The sequence below is a fragment of the Lepidothrix coronata genome, unplaced genomic scaffold, assembly GCF_001604755.1.
Source record: "Lepidothrix coronata isolate B3197 unplaced genomic scaffold, Lepidothrix_coronata-1.0 Scaffold15, whole genome shotgun sequence".
NCBI classification, from domain to species: domain Eukaryota; kingdom Metazoa; phylum Chordata; class Aves; order Passeriformes; family Pipridae; genus Lepidothrix; species Lepidothrix coronata.
Genome location: NW_016690195.1, coordinates 5,761,188 through 5,776,497, shown reverse-complemented (window position 1 = coordinate 5,776,497; position 15,310 = coordinate 5,761,188). Strand labels below are relative to the sequence as shown.

The window sequence follows — 15,310 nt, the reverse complement described above, 5'->3', positions numbered from 1 at the left end:
CGACTTCCAAACAGCCCTGGGAATTCTCTCGGAGAAGTTCGCAGGGGCCGGTTTGTCCCGGAGGGAGCACCCGGTGGGCGGAGGGAGCGCGGAGCGCTGGCACACAGCGGATCCCGACCCGCCTGCAGGGGGTCCCGCAGTCCAGGGCCGTGCCGGTGCCGTGCCAGGGCCGTGCCGGGCGGGGCGGGGGGCGGCTCGGCCCCGTAACGGCTCCGCCCGGCCCAGCCCGCGCAGCCCCCGCAGCCCCCGCTCCCGCCTGCCCCTCGCAGCACATGACCCGCCATGGAGGGGCGCTGGCGCTGCCCAGAGGTTTGGAGCCGGGGGAGCGAGCGGAGGCTGCCGCCGAGGGGGCGGCACAGCCGGGCGGCGGACAGGTGAGGCGGGGGCAGGTGAGGAGGGCGGGGGCAGGGGCGGGGGACGGCCGGGCCGGCCGTGAGGAGCAGCCGTACCTCTTCGCCCGGTCCGCGGCGGCTGCTCCGGAAACGGGGGCCGAGGGGCGCGGGGCTTATCTCCGGCGGCAGCGGCCCCGGGCGAAGTGCGGGCGCGGGGCGGGAGGGGACGGGCCGGGCAGGGAAGCGGAGCAGTCCCCCGGGCTGCTGTCGGGGCGCTGCCCGGAGTCCCCGCTGAAGCCAGTGTTCCGTGTTGTGTCGTCCCGGTTGGTTTCCCGCACCCCGACCCAGCGGCTGGAGATGAGCGCTGAAGCGGAGGGGCCGTCGCGGGCGGATGGTGCCGGCGCGGACAGCACGAGGTGACGCCGCCTCAGGTACCGTGGCTCCTTCAGCATCCTCGGGGGTGCGGGCGGCGCTGGGCATGCAACACCCGCCTGACCTCCGCGTAGGTGGAGGCACCGCTCGGAGGCAGCGGGGGCGGTGAGGTGTCCCTGGGACGGTAGCCAGAGCCGAGGGACACATTCCCAGCCTGGTCTGGCCGCCCCCCGGGCGGGGCAGTCTTCTCTGCAGCTTTGTTGTGTTTTTGATCCAGGAGAGTGTGGGCTGCTGCTGGCAGCTACAGGATGAAGTCGCCTCCCTGCTGCATGTCTCTTTCTTCCCAAGCATCCCTGGACGAACCAGGGAGTAGCATGTCCCTGGGTTCGCTGAACTCCAGTGTTTTCTCCAGTGAGGAAGAGCAGGGGCCCCTGCTCCAGAAGGTCATTCCCCCCTTGGACTGCTTTACTATCAATGTAGGAGGCAGCCGCTTTGTGATGTCCCAGCAAACTTTGTCTTGCTACCCTGACACCCGCCTTGGCAAACTGGCTGTAGTGGTCTCTGCTGCCCGGGATGTGGCCTCTGGCCTCCTTGAGCTTTGTGATGATGCCAACCTTGTGGAGAATGAATATTTCTTTGATCGGAGCTCACAGGCATTTCACTACATCCTGAATTACTACCAGACAGGGAGGCTGCATGTGATGGAGCAGCTTTGTGCACTCTCCTTCCTGCAAGAGATCCAATACTGGGGTTTGGATGAGCTCAGCATTGATTCCTGCTGCAGAGACCGGTGAGTTGTGGGAAGATGAGGTTTGTGGGATAGTGGGCTGTGTAAGCTCAGCACTGACTTGCATTCAGGGACACGCAGATGAGAGACCCCGCAGCGAGGATAGGTGAGGTAGCAGTGCATTCAGAAAAGTGTACTCAAAGCTGGATGAGTTCAGCCCCGAGTGCTGCTCTAGAGGTGAATGGGTGTCAAAAATGGGAGGAGATGTATTGGGGGAGGTCACAGATAACCTTTGCTGAGCAACAGGTTGGCAGTGAGGTCAAGATAGTGAGACCCTAAAAGAAACAGGGTCTGGGTTGTCCTGTACTGGCTTCAGACTGGCCATGGAAGCTCAGATATTTAAAGAGGACAATGCTGGAGATGAAAAAGATTGTGAAAGGAGAGATAGTCTTTCAGTCATTCACTTTGAGGTTATCAGAGTGATTGGATGTGGAGTCAGGCACGATGCTGGGAGGATTTGAATCCTCCCCACCCCACACTTTCATTTTGAAGGATTTCCAAATCCAAGCAGGAGAGGCAGAAGGGGGGGCTGGTCACCTGCCAGGCTGAGTGTGGGTGGCATGGCTCCAGCAGGAGCCATGAAAGGAAGCATCGCACATGGATGTAGCAGCTTACAGGAAGGGGGTAGCAATAGCGGGAACATGGCTCACTGGAGACAAATTCTAACAGACAGTTTAGGAACGAGGTGGGTTTCGACTGAACCACCCCCAGGATGTTTCTGTTAATTCTATTTGTAGTTCATTTTATTTTTTTTCCACCATTTTTAATGGTACTGGTTTGGTTTTTTTGTGTTGAAGAAATGAATTTTCTAAAGAGTGTAAGTGCTATTTATCTAAAGTAGTTATGTCAAAATTACTGAAAAGAAACAAGCAATCTCACCTCAAAAGGATACCAGTTATCTTATGCTAGTGGGTTTAGTTCTGTAGCTGAGAGAGTTGGAGCCTAGTTTTCATCCCTTTCTTCCTTCCCTTCTCTGGTGTACTTTCAGTATGTTTTTGTTTCATGCAATTATTCTGTAAATATACTCTTGCTCTGAAAAATTATGTATTTGCAGACTGTAAATTTTGCTCAGCACAAATCCGTGTGCACTTTGTGTGAGGACCCATATATTTAAAAAAAGAAAGATACCTTGCCATCTTAGTATGTATTGATCAGAACTTCATTTTCTGGCTTTTAATATGCCATCAGTTTTAGTATTGCAAATAAACACCAATGTAATAAAAATGCAATATCATTAATCAAACTGAGGATCTGGGGATGCCAGAATTGCTTACAAGAGTACATGTTAGTCATGCAGCAGATTCTGCTGTAGTCAACATGATCCATATAAATAAAACGATATGAGAATGAAATTACTCTGCACATAGAAAGTGTCGCTGATGTGAAATGGGGGAATAGAAATATATCAGGTCAGTGGAAACATGCTGCAGGGTCTCAGTTAACAAAATCTTCAACCATATGCTTGATATTAGGGTTTTCTGTGTGATATACTTTAATGTGTATTAATGTGTGATGACTTGCATGGTACAGGATGAAAAGCATATGCATATTAGTATTAAAAATCTTTTGGGGGGTGGTTCCTGGACAGGTACTTCAGGAGAAAGGAGCTGAGTGAAGCCTTAGACATCAAGAAAGATGCAGAAGAACTGGATGCCCAAGATGAAGAAGAGGACTTTTCTGGTACCCTCTGTCCCAATGTCAGACAGAAACTTTGGGAAGTTTTGGAAAAGCCTGGCTCCTCTGCAGCAGCCAGGACTTTTGGCACTTTGTCCATGGTTTTTGTTGTTGTGTCCATTGCCAACATGGCTTTGATTTCAGTAGAGCTAAGCTGGCTGGCACCACCACTACTGGATGCCCTCGAGTACCTGTGCATTGCCTGGTTCACAGTGGAGTTTGTTCTGAGGTTCCTGTGTGCACGAGATCGGTGTCGCTTCCTGAGGAGTGTGGCAAACATTATAGACCTCCTTGCTATTTTGCCATTCTACATCACCCTGCTGGTGGAGAGCCTGTGTGGTGGTGAGAGCTCCCAAGAACTGGAGAACGTGGGACGTATTGTCCAAGTGCTGAGACTGCTCAGAGCCCTGCGGATGTTGAAGCTGGGAAGGCATTCGACAGGTACTTTTGGCCATAGCAGTGGTACTTCTTAGTTTTGCTGCCTGCAACAGTAGTCCCTGGGCACAATCCTCTGTTTTGTGTGGATTTCTGCCAAAGCTTTGAAAAATTAGATGCCAATAGTAAATCATGGTCTCTGTCCTGCAATATTAGCCTGTTCTGAAGGTGGTGATGATCATTCTTAAAATGCGCCCAGTGTACCCTTCCAGGATTCTAACCATGAAGCAGGAATTGGTTGATGCCTGTCCATTTGTTTTGAAAGCCATCTCTGTGAATTGGCCCCAATTCAGCAGGAGTTACAGTGTGCTCACAACAGCAGAATGTGTCTCTATTTTTGTTCTCAATGAACAATAGGATGGAGTAGCTTTGATGCTACTAAGCATAATCGTAGGGGTTTGGGAGGTATCTTAAACTTGCTCTCAACCCTAGATTATTCCTATATTGATGCATAATTATCCCTTAGAAAGCAGTTGAGAGGAAGCTTATAATGGTTTGGTCTGGCAGTGTGTTAGTTTTGCTTCATTATAAGTTTTGCAGGGTTTGGTAGAAGTTTTTTGAAAGAAAGGCTTATACCCACTTTGAAGGGAGCACTAATGTGAATGCATTCCTCTCGAACTGTATTTTGAAAATAAAAAAAAATATTTAATCTCATCAAGGCACTTTTGTGCTGACTAACAAAATAGTCATCCAAAAGTATGTTGATTCTCGTTATAAAGTTTCTGGTTTATTGCATTTTACTGTTACAGAATGAATGTGTGAAACTCAGTTCTATGACTCTTTCTATCAGTTTGAAACCAGATGTTTGAGCTGCTTGTATAACTGTAAACTTCAAGTACATTAACTTTCATGGATGGCCAAAACACTTGGTCCTATTTATTCTTAAAGTCATTATTCAGTATTACCACAGTCTGTCTCACAGTGTTGAGTGCCTTTAATAATTCCATATTAGCTAGAAGTGAATTAATCATATAAAAATCTAGTATCCTAATCTGGAGGTGTGCTGGAACCAAAATATTCGTTCTTTTTACAGGGACCAAAATACCAGTTGCAAAGTACAAAACGCAACATATATATCTGTTTAAACTACTCAGAGCAGTGTTACCATCATTGTGCTTGCTTCTTTGGTAGTTCAGTTGCTGCCCATTTAGGTCCAGAATGCTAAATCAGATCTGTATAATTTAAATGTAGAAACTCACTGTTTTGATCTTCTGTCAGAGGAAATGCTGCTACTAAGATGAAATAAATAATAAATGTGCTAATAAATCAAAATAGAAACACTTGCAGATATGAAGTCCAGTTTCTGACCAGTAGAGGTATGCTGCAGAAGAGAGCTTTGTTCATGTGCTTCTAAATACATCCTTAACCACAAGTCCTAATATAAGATGAACCCCATAAGTATCATACATAGAGACCATCCTCCTTGCACAGCTCTAGGCAGATAAATCTCAGTGTTCAGGGGTGGTGCTTGCAACTCTTCTGCTCTCTTGCCTCGGATCTGGCAGCTTAAAGCTGCCTCACAATGAAGCTTCTCTCTAACTCCTGGCTTCTCAGACCTGACAAAGCTTCATGCACTGCTCAGTTGTTTTGTATGGCAAGAGGAGTGCAGGGTCAGAAGTTGTAGGCAGCAATTTTTCTTTCACTGAGTGGAGGTGTTCACAGTCACAAGGAGAACCTCTCTGTAGTGCTGTGCAGAGCCATAACAAAGCTGAGATCATAACTGCAGCCTGGCCCTGCTGTCAGAGGAAAAAAACATATCAGTTCTTTTCTTCACTTTCAAAAAAGGGCAGCTGAACCCTTTCTGTGGGAAAAGAACAGAAAAATAAATGAAAAAAATAATTTCTGCCCCTTCGGAAGCTGAAGCCAGCTCACAGGAGGAATGTGATACCTAGGAACACCTGCTCTAGATTGATGTGAGTAATTATTTATGCAAAGTGCTATACTTCATCAAGGAACCACTGAGAAATCAGTAGTACCTCTATTCCTTAAATATATAGCTAGAGGGTGAGACTACTCTTCCAAGATATCAAAATTATGGATTTTAGTCCCTTCAAGAATAGATGAGAAGTGAACCTGCATTTATCTTGTTCTCTGATGCTCCTCAGCTGCTGTCTTCTTCCTGGGGCCTTGTTTTCTCTGAAGTTTTGCTGGTCCTCCTCTGGGAAGCACTTACAGAGGGACTTCTTGAGAAGTAGGATGTGAGCATCTTACTTGTGATGGCAATGGGCATATGTTTGAGAAAAGACAGTAACATATTTCAGGCTGTCATGCCACTGGAGACATGAAAAAGTGAAACTTCAGCACTTTTAGTGCTAAAAATTTAGGATTATTTAAACACTGTGTAAATTGAAGCTCCTGAATATCAACTTGTAGTGTCAAGTCTTTTTGGGCAATAAAGAGATGGAACTTGACCTGAATGGCAGAAATGCTTCCCCTTCCTACTCCCAGGGCTGGGGCTGCTTGCCAGCCTGACGCCAACTCTGTTACAGCACCTTAGCACCTTGCAAGCATGAGTAACCAAGCTGTCACATCTCCTGGCAAGGAGTTCTCATGGGAAGCCGTAAAACTTGCTGAGGTAACTGTGCTGGAACAGCCCTAGTTTGGCCATGTGCTAGAGCTCATAGACATTTTAAAAAGTTACAAAATAATATAGTAGAATACTTTATACATGTGATTATATACCAACTGATTCTCACTTAGAATGAGATGTGGAGTCCAGTAACTTGTCCGATTCATAGATTTGTCTAAAAATTTCTCCTGACTTCATCTAAAAACATGAAGAACTATATCATAATTTCAGGTGAGGATAATGGAACTAAGAATAGTAAGAATAAAAAAATCAGGCCCCTGAACAATTAGAATAATTAACCATAGGAAAACTATTTTACTGAAGGTGTCATCAATGTGATATGAAGAGTCAACAGTCACTGTTCCGTTCCTCCTTATTTTAATCTCGTTTATGTGAGAGATGTATTTTTTCTAGCTATAGTATTTTCAAGATCCATCATAAGGTACAAACTCTAGCTTTATATATGGCCAGTCTTCGCGAGCGAAGATTTGGGAAAGGTCATTAACCCTTCGAGCCTGCGCAGTGGATTTTTTAGGTGAGACCCAGCGTGCGCTGAACTGAGCCCACCCTTTAATCCTGAGGTTCATCTGCCGGGGCCGAGCAAGCTTGGACAGTGGCAGTGAGGTCCCCAGGACGTAGGTTTGTTTAGAGTGACCTTCTCTTAGATGGATTGCCTTACAGGGCTAACGAGCTCCATCTGCCCGGGGGGCTGGGAATTGAACCCGGGTCGCAGCGGTGAGAGTGCAGCACCCTAACCACTAGACCACCAGGGGCCCCTAGCTTTATAGTATTAATTTATGCTTTGAAAACAAGTGCTACAGGGATAATTTTAAATTGGAATACCTTCTTCCTAGCTCACCTGAAAGGACTTACTACCTTGTTCAGTAGGAAGTTTTACAGGGAATTGTATCATACTAATTTCCTTGGAAGATGAGAACTTGATCTGGGTCCTTGCAGTTATCTCACAGAGCTTTTGCACTGCTGATATTAGTGTTTCCAAAATATGGAGGTAGTCATAATAAGAGAGAAAAGATTTCACTGATATATCTTATTCCCCTTGTGTTACAGATTTAATCTATATCATTGTAATAAACATTCTAACTAACAGATCATAGTTACAATAATATAAAACTTTGATATGGGCAAGTTCTTAACTGGAGTTGTTAGCAGATAGCATTGAAAAAAGCTAACAAAACATTTCCTACAAACTGTAGTGTGTACTTCCATTTTTGGCTGTACATAAACGAAAGCTTTAAAACCCACTAGACCTGCAGGGGAAAAGAAAGAGCCAACAGCAAGACATTTAACATCTTGTAGTTTGAGACTGGAAGGAAAAGCAAATAAAATTGTTTATAACACTAGTGCATGTGAAGTCTGCAAGTAGAGGCAGAGCTCCAGTAAGCTATTTTGCAAACACTAGCTTAGTGATAAGTTTACCCCATGAAGGGTAATTCATAAAGAATGTGTTTTTTCATTTATTAGAGAAAACATAGCACATTTTCAAAGAACATTATTAAAAACCAATCCAAAGTCACTTGTGATTCAAAAGATAATTTCAGTCTCCCGTGTGTCTCAGCTGAATTGGTACCTTGTTATCTTCCTTCGTTGTTTACGTGTGTAACATTTATCCATTGCACTATTTTTGGATTTACTTTCCTGCTTGCTTTGTCGGGCACTGTAACCTTGAATCAGCAGCTTTGAAAGGAATGTAGGGGGTTATGGAAAGTGGTCAGCTGCACGTGAACTCCCTGTGCAGCTCACAGGCAGTAGGACTGATGCAGTACATCAGTGAATTAATGGGATTACAAGCTTGCATTGGGAGGCTTTGCCGTCTCCAGTTTAGCAAAGTGCGGCTGTTGCTGGAAAACTATATTTTTTTTTGATGTCCACAGATACAAGGTGATAGTTTTTTTGGGGGAAAAAGGGGTCGAAGAGAGTCTGTGACAACTGTAAAAGGATTGGAAACAGTCCCTAACAAAAAAAAAAGTTACTGAGTGAGCTGGACTGGGCTCTAAGCACACACCTGGTACCACAAATTTGGTAGCTGAGGGCTGCTTGGTCCAAGAGAAAAATAGGACAATGTCTGGAAAACAGAGGCTTGGTACATTCAGCCTCAAACTGTGAAGCAGGTTCTTTTAGTATGCTTTTAAATAGTTATTTAGATAACATTAAAAACCATGCTAGATCTTCTCTTATAGCCAATTACTAAATTAAGATAGGTTAATTTGTCTAAATTACATGTGTACATGGTTCAAATGATAAATAATGAGGAGAATTTATATGCTTTGTATTAAGGAAATAGAGATTATGTCAGAAGTTCAGTCTAAGATTATGATCTATTTCTTTAAATTCCTTTTTCCCAGTAGTGTTGAGAACAGCACCTCTTTTTTAGCCTATGGGCAGTGCCCAACTAGACCAGAAGAAGGGTTTGTGGGAGATGTGGTGGTCAGAGGCCGTCTTGGGTATAGTGACCATGAAACGATAAACTTTTTGATTCTTGGTGAAGTGAGGAAGGAGCTCAACAAAACCACTGGCTTGGATTTCTGGAGGGCAGACTTTGGCCTGTTCAGGACACTGGTTCAGAGAGCCCCTTGGGAAACAGCCTGTAAAAACATAGAGGTGAAGGACAGCTGGACATATTTAAGAAAGAAATCTTAGAGATGCAGGAGCAGGCCATCCCTATGTGCCTACAGACGAGCCAGTGGGAAAGAAGACCAGCTTGTCTGGACAAGGAGCTTTTGCTGAAACTCAGAAGAAAAGAGAGTTTATGACCTTTGGAAGAAGGGGCAGAACTCAGGAAGAGCACAAGGATTACATTAGGTCATGCAGAGAGAAAATTAGAGAAGCGAAAGTGCAACTAGAACTCAATCTGGCCATCACTGTGAAAGGTAATAAAAAGTGTTTTTATAAATACATTAACAACAAAAGAAGGGCCAAGGAAAATCTCCATCCTTTATTGAATGTAGGGGGATCATTATCATCAAGGATGATGAAAAGGCTGAGGTACTTAATCCCTTCTTTACCTCAGTCTGTAACAGAGAGACCGGTTATCCTCATGGCAGCCAGGCCCCTGAGCTGGTAGACAGGGAGAGGGAGCAGAATCCAAGTCTATGGGTCCAGATGGGATTCATCCTAGGATTATGAGGGAGCTGGCAGAAGATGTCACGAAGTTGGAAGGGTGTGTTGATCTGCTTCAAGGTAGGAGGACTCTGAAGTGGGATATGGACAGGCTGGATCGATGGGCTGAGGCCAGTGGTATGAGTTTCATTAAGGTAAAGTGGTGGGTCCTGCACTTGGGTCACAACAACCCCATGCAGCACTGCAGGCTGGGGGAAGAGTGGCTGGAAAGCTGCCTGGTGGAAGAGGATCTGGGGCAGCTGATCAAGAGGAAGCTGAACGTGAGCCAGAAGTGTGCTCAGGTGGCTGAGAAGGCCAATGGCATCCTGGCTTGTATAGTGTGGCCAGCAGGTCTAGGAAAGCTGTCATCACCCCGTACTCAGTACTGGTGAGGCTACACCTCAAGTACTGTGTCCAGTTCTTGGTCCCTCACTACAAGAAAGACATTGAGGTGCTGGAGCAAGTCCAGAGAAGGATAACAGAGCTGGTAAAGGGTCTAGAGAGTAAGTGATATGAGGAGCGGCTGAGGAAGCTGGCATTGTTTCTCCTGGAGAAAAAGAGGTTCAAGGGGGACCTTATTGTTCTCTACAACTACCTGAAAGGAGGTTGTAGCGAGGTGGGGGTCAGCCTTCCCTCCCATGCAACAAGTGACAGGGCAAGAGGAAATGGCCTCAGGCTGTGCCAGGAGAGGTTCAAGTTGGACATCAGGAAGAATTTCTTCACAGAAGGGATGGTTAAGCATTGGAACAGGCTGCCCAGGGAGGTGGTAGAGTCACCATCCCTGCAAGTGTTCATGAAACAACTGGATGTGGCACTTAGTGCTATGATCTAGCTGAAAGGTGGTGTTCAGTTACAGATTGGAGTAGATGATCTTGGAGGTCTTTTCCAACCTTATTGCTTTTGTGATTGTCAAAACATATTCACTAGCAGTTGAAGAAAAACATAAAGCAGTCAGCTTTTAGATAAGAGATGTTTTGCAAAGCTGTGATGACAGCTACATGAATCAACCTACTGACAGCCTTTCTTGTCTTTCAGGCTTGCGCTCTCTTGGGATGACTATCGCTCAGTGCTATGAGGAGGTTGGCCTTCTGCTGCTTTTCCTCTCTGTAGGAATCTCTATATTTTCCACTGTGGAGTACTTTGTTGAGCAAGGTGTGCCGGGCACCACTTTCACAAGCGTACCTGGTGCTTGGTGGTGGGCAACAACTTCCATGACAACAGTTGGTTATGGTGACATTAGACCAGACACTACCATTGGTAAGGTAGTAGCCTTTATGTGTATTCTATCAGGAATACTGGTTTTGGCTTTGCCAATAGCTATAATAAATGACCGTTTTTCTGCCTGTTATTTTACACTGAAGATAAAAGAAGCTGCTCTTCGGCAGCGCGAGGCTTTAAAGAAACTCATGAAGAACTCATCCAGCGATTCAAATATCAATGTCAATTTGCGAGACGTATATGCACGCAGTGTCATGGACATGTTGCGGTTAAAAAGCAGAGAGAGAGCAAGTACAAGGAGCAGTGGTGCAGATGATTTTTGGTTTTGAAGTTATTTAACCTTGTATAGCACATAGACCAATTCAAAAATGTAGTATTAAGTGTCTCCTTTTTTATTATTCGCCACATAGTGTATTTGCTTTTCCAGGTGGAGTTTTACTTACTTGGATGTACTGAAATAACAATTATATACAAAAGGTAGAATTCATAACATGAAATCTCTCAACGAGCTCTAAAACCTGCTCTCAGAACTGGATTGTGGTGGGTGAATTGGGAAATAATAGATCCATGAAAGTAAAACAGTGATGCAATGATTTGTCCATTCTTATATCCCTGCTAATGTATAGTAATAAAGTCTTGATGAAAATTGCCACAGTGTTTTGAATTTTAAACATCTAGGTTTTGTAATTGCACTGGGAGAACAAAAGTCAAAGTCGTTCAGGAAGACTGAAAGGGGAAGTCCAAGAAAGTGGAATGTTGAATAAATTTAGGATGACATTCCTATAAGAAACTTAATTTTGATCCCTTTTCTTACACCGATCTTCTACTCCATTTGCATGAAAAAAAGGTTATTAGACCAGAGCAGTGTGGCAGGGAGTTAGGGGATTGGAGTGCATGGGTTTGAAATTTTCTCATTTGAAGAGAAGCAAGTGGCTACCAGATACATAAGGGGTATCAGGAGACAGGTGAAAATATTAGGCAGATGCAATTTCTGTAGCAAAGTACAAAATAGTCATGAAATAAGTGCCATACTATAGAGCATCATCTGTATTTGCTTCAGAAGTTGCAGGAGCTAATACAGCCTTTGCAATATACAAGTAATTTACAAACTTAATTTGAACTATACCTTCTTTATGTGTTTTGATTTCCATGACTTATTTGTGTAGCTAAACAGTTTTTGTGCTCAAGTAAAGTTACCATTGGATAGCAGAAGAAACAGAAATTGTAAAAGATAAAAAGCTACTCATTTCTCTGTCTCCCATTAAAATCAGTAGGTATTCCAAGTGGGTCCAATTTTTTAAAAGTTAATCATCTTCACTGACCCGTTATTAGAAAAATACTTCAATAAAATCTTTTGTTCCAAAGGAAAAATGAGTACTTGTTGGACTGAATGCTTACTCTAATGCAGTACGCAAAGTAAAGAAGTTATACAACCAAAGGTATTTTCAGTCCAGTTTCCCACCATCTACCTATACCGTGGCCCAAGACTGTTCTTAGCAAAGAAAACTTTTCTTTAATATAATTTCACTGTCCTAGACTATGACATTGCCATAGAATGCATATAACTCAACTAGTAGGTTAAATAAATAAAGTCACAGACCTCTCCCATGTCCTGTTTCTTTGGGCAATATAAATAATAAAAACAGATATCTATTAACCGTGGATTATTTAACTTTATGTATTTATGTACATAGAAGGCTTAAACTGCCTTCAAGAATGTATGAATGGGTGAAATAGCCTGCTTTTAATAAACATTGAATAATACTTGTTTTGAAACAACAGTGTGTTTTTCTGTCATTCCTTATAAATTGTGGTGTAAATATAATACAGCAAGAAAGATGTTGAAGGGCACCTTGATGCAAACTTTTGGCATGAAACTTTTTCTGATTTATCAGCTGGCATCAGTCAGCATTTGGATTTAGGACCAATGCAGCACATACAGCTGTCACCAGGGTCAGAAGGAAGCCAAGGAAAACACTGGACACCAAAAGAGGGTGTCTTGCTCCACCAGAAATTGCCTAAGTGTGAAAATTTGTAGATCATGGTCTTTGTTAAACAGAGAGCAAACTGTGTTATCACACTGTTCCACTCTCTCCAAATATTCTGAATCCATCGTAAAACTCCCAGTGATGTCCAGGAGACAAAATTAATTCTGCAGGGGAAGGTCTGATGCAGCCCACTCTAGGTTATTATTTCATAGCTCCTTGGAGCAGGAAGTCTCTCAGGCTGCACAAATTGTACAGGCTGTTTCTCATTCAAAAGTCATTCTAATTATAGAGAATTAGGAAGAAGCTTTCATTGTGGGATGGCTGTTTTGTAATGTCTTTTGTGCTCTCTTGTACAGCATCTGATCTGTGTTTGAGAAAGGAAATGCAGTTAGATAGCTGATTTATTCTCTTCAGGGAAAGGCTGCTTTATTGCATCCTGTGCTTTTTATGAAGGACTCAAAAGAATGAGAGAAATGTTCTGGGGTGTATTAGTTGATTCACTCCTTTTACCAGCTCTGGAGATAAAGTTTCCTAGAAATGCCCATGAAGAAACGTGGCTCAGACTTTATCCAGTAGCTGCTTTGGCTTCTATTTTCAGACCTCTTGATTTAAAATTCAGTCTCCTAAGCAGTGTTTGTCAGTCATGTTGTTTATACAGCAAGGTTATCTATCACATTATGGGCTGAGACTAGCAAATCATTTTACGGAGGAAGGCCAGTTCTGCTTTCAGCTCTTACAGACGGAAGGACCAGAGCATTCGTACTGAGAAACACACAGTACAGGACATCACAACTCTAAAACATGAAGCTGCACCATGTACTTGATACCACAGATTTGGGAAATAGCTCAGACACCACTAAGGCACCAAATAAAGAATGTTACTGAACTATCTTTAGAATATCACACTAAAGATAAGAAGCTACCTCTTGTCCTCTCATCTGTCTGCCATTTCCATTCCTCTACAGACTTGGCAGAAAGGATCAGTAACATTGGCTAAAAATTCAGCATTTTAACTCAAAACACCAAGTATTTTCACAAGCTGACATCAAGGGTGTAGCTGCAGCACATACAAAGAAAGCCTGCATTAGCCTCGCTTCCCTAGTACAGGAAGTAGTAGTAGTGAAAATCACAGAATCATAGAATCACAAAACAGTTTGAGTTGGAAGGGACCTTAAAGATCATGTAGCTCCAACCACCTTGCCATAGGCAGAGACATCTTCCACTTAAGTAGGTTGCTCCAAGCCCCATCCAACCTGGCCTTGACACTTCCAGGGAGAGGACATCCACAACTTCTCCAGGTGTGTACATTGACACAAGCAGGCAGCTGGGACAACCACAGACTCACAGCTAGAGTGCAAAGAGTAAATTTATTCCTGTTATGTTGCTAACCAGGGGATCCTGGAAGCAACACCTGGGCAAAGGCACACAAGCAGAGATGCAGGCACCGTTAAACTTGGTCCATGCTAGATGATCACTGGCCTGCTGTTCACACAGGCTTATCAAGTGATTCCCAGCTGCAAGGTCCCTTGATCAAATTACAGTCCCCTTGCCATTTTAACCCATACCTTCCAACACTGGGCAACCTCACCACCCTCATAGTAAAGAATTTCTTCCTAAAATCTAATCTAAACCAACCCTCTTTCAATTTAAAGCCATTCCTTCTTGTCCTGTCACTATGTTCTCATGTAAAAAGTTCCTCTCCAGCCTTCTTGTAGTGGCATAGACTACAATGTGGACAAACAGTCTGAAAAATCTTGCATACTTGTTTATAGATGCTTAAGGACAGATTTTCATTTGGGCCAGTGTGGTTCAAATCCACCAGAACTTTTCAAACATCACTAAAATTTTTCTTTGTCATTTTTACTTTGAAGAAAGCCAGCAGCCTCTGGGTCTCATCAGGCAGAGCACTGCCAGGAGGTCAAGGGAGGTGGTCCTGCCCCTCTGCTCAGCCCAATGACACTGATCTGGGTGATATGTCCAGTACTGAGCTCCCCATCACAAGAAAACAGGGACAGGCTACTGGTGGTAGTCCAGCAAAATATTGGAGGACCAGGTTGCAAAAATCAGCCTGTCAGGGAACCCCTATGTCCAGGAGAGTTGGGTGTGCTGGTAGCTTCTGGGGCTGTTTTAGAAAAGTATTTAGAAATTCATGTTTGTTAATATTTTACATGTGTAAAATATTAGCAAAAATGTGATTTACCTATTGTATTGTACTGATATTGATCATGAATGCATACTTCACTAATCACTTTAATTATGTGTTGTTAGTAAGTTAATAAACCACTTCAATCCTGATTTGATATAAACTGTGTAAACTGAGTAATTTTTCCTCCAGACAGGAATTTTCCTGGTCAACTTTGAGCTTGTGGGATTGCCACATGGCAAATATGTTTGAGCACAAAAGGGAGCAAAATGGAAAGGAGAAAGTTAAAAGGTCTTTTATAAAATAATTTATTTTTGTTTTCCAACATAGCAAAGTATTCTCATCTTGTTATAATTATTTTGATAATGAATGATATGTTTTTCTCATTTGCTACAGTACTGTCCTCTCAAAACTCCACTGAAGTATCCATGCACAAACACAGCTCTACCAGAACATACTCTGTTGAGATGCTCACCATCCAAACCGCACTAGAGCAGCCGTTGCTGATGTCCCCAGTACACAGTTGTCTGTGCTCTCACCACACAGCCTCACTGCAGAAAGGGTAGAGCAGTGCAGGCTGCAGTCATACCTCTGATTGCAGACAGGGGCCTTCAGGACTCTGGGCTCTTGTAAGATCACCAAAGAGTAAGGCTGGAGTTAATTATGTCTCTAGGA

The 15,310-nt window shown here is 43.7% G+C and overlaps 1 protein-coding gene across 3 annotated transcripts; it reads left to right on the top strand.

Moving 5' to 3' along the window:
• The first annotated feature begins 275 nt into the window (after positions 1–275).
• KCNV1 (potassium voltage-gated channel modifier subfamily V member 1) lies at positions 276–11,153 on the top strand. 3 transcript variants are annotated; one of them, XM_017806569.1, is made up of 5 exons: positions 276–374; positions 681–763; positions 982–1,494; positions 3,080–3,606; positions 10,322–11,153. In XM_017806569.1, the coding sequence occupies exons 3-5, from the start codon at positions 1,013–1,015 to the stop codon at positions 10,831–10,833; spliced, it is 1,521 nt and encodes a 506-aa protein (XP_017662058.1). In that variant the 5' UTR covers positions 276–374; positions 681–763; positions 982–1,012; the 3' UTR covers positions 10,834–11,153. The 3 variants fall into 3 exon arrangements, with proteins under 3 accessions (XP_017662058.1, XP_017662059.1, XP_017662060.1); XM_017806570.1 differs by lacking the exon at positions 276–374 and having other exon boundaries at positions 652–763; positions 10,322–10,548; positions 10,648–11,153; XM_017806571.1 differs by lacking the exon at positions 276–374 and having other exon boundaries at positions 652–763; positions 10,322–10,543; positions 10,648–10,931.
• The last annotated feature ends 4,157 nt before the right edge of the window (positions 11,154–15,310 follow it).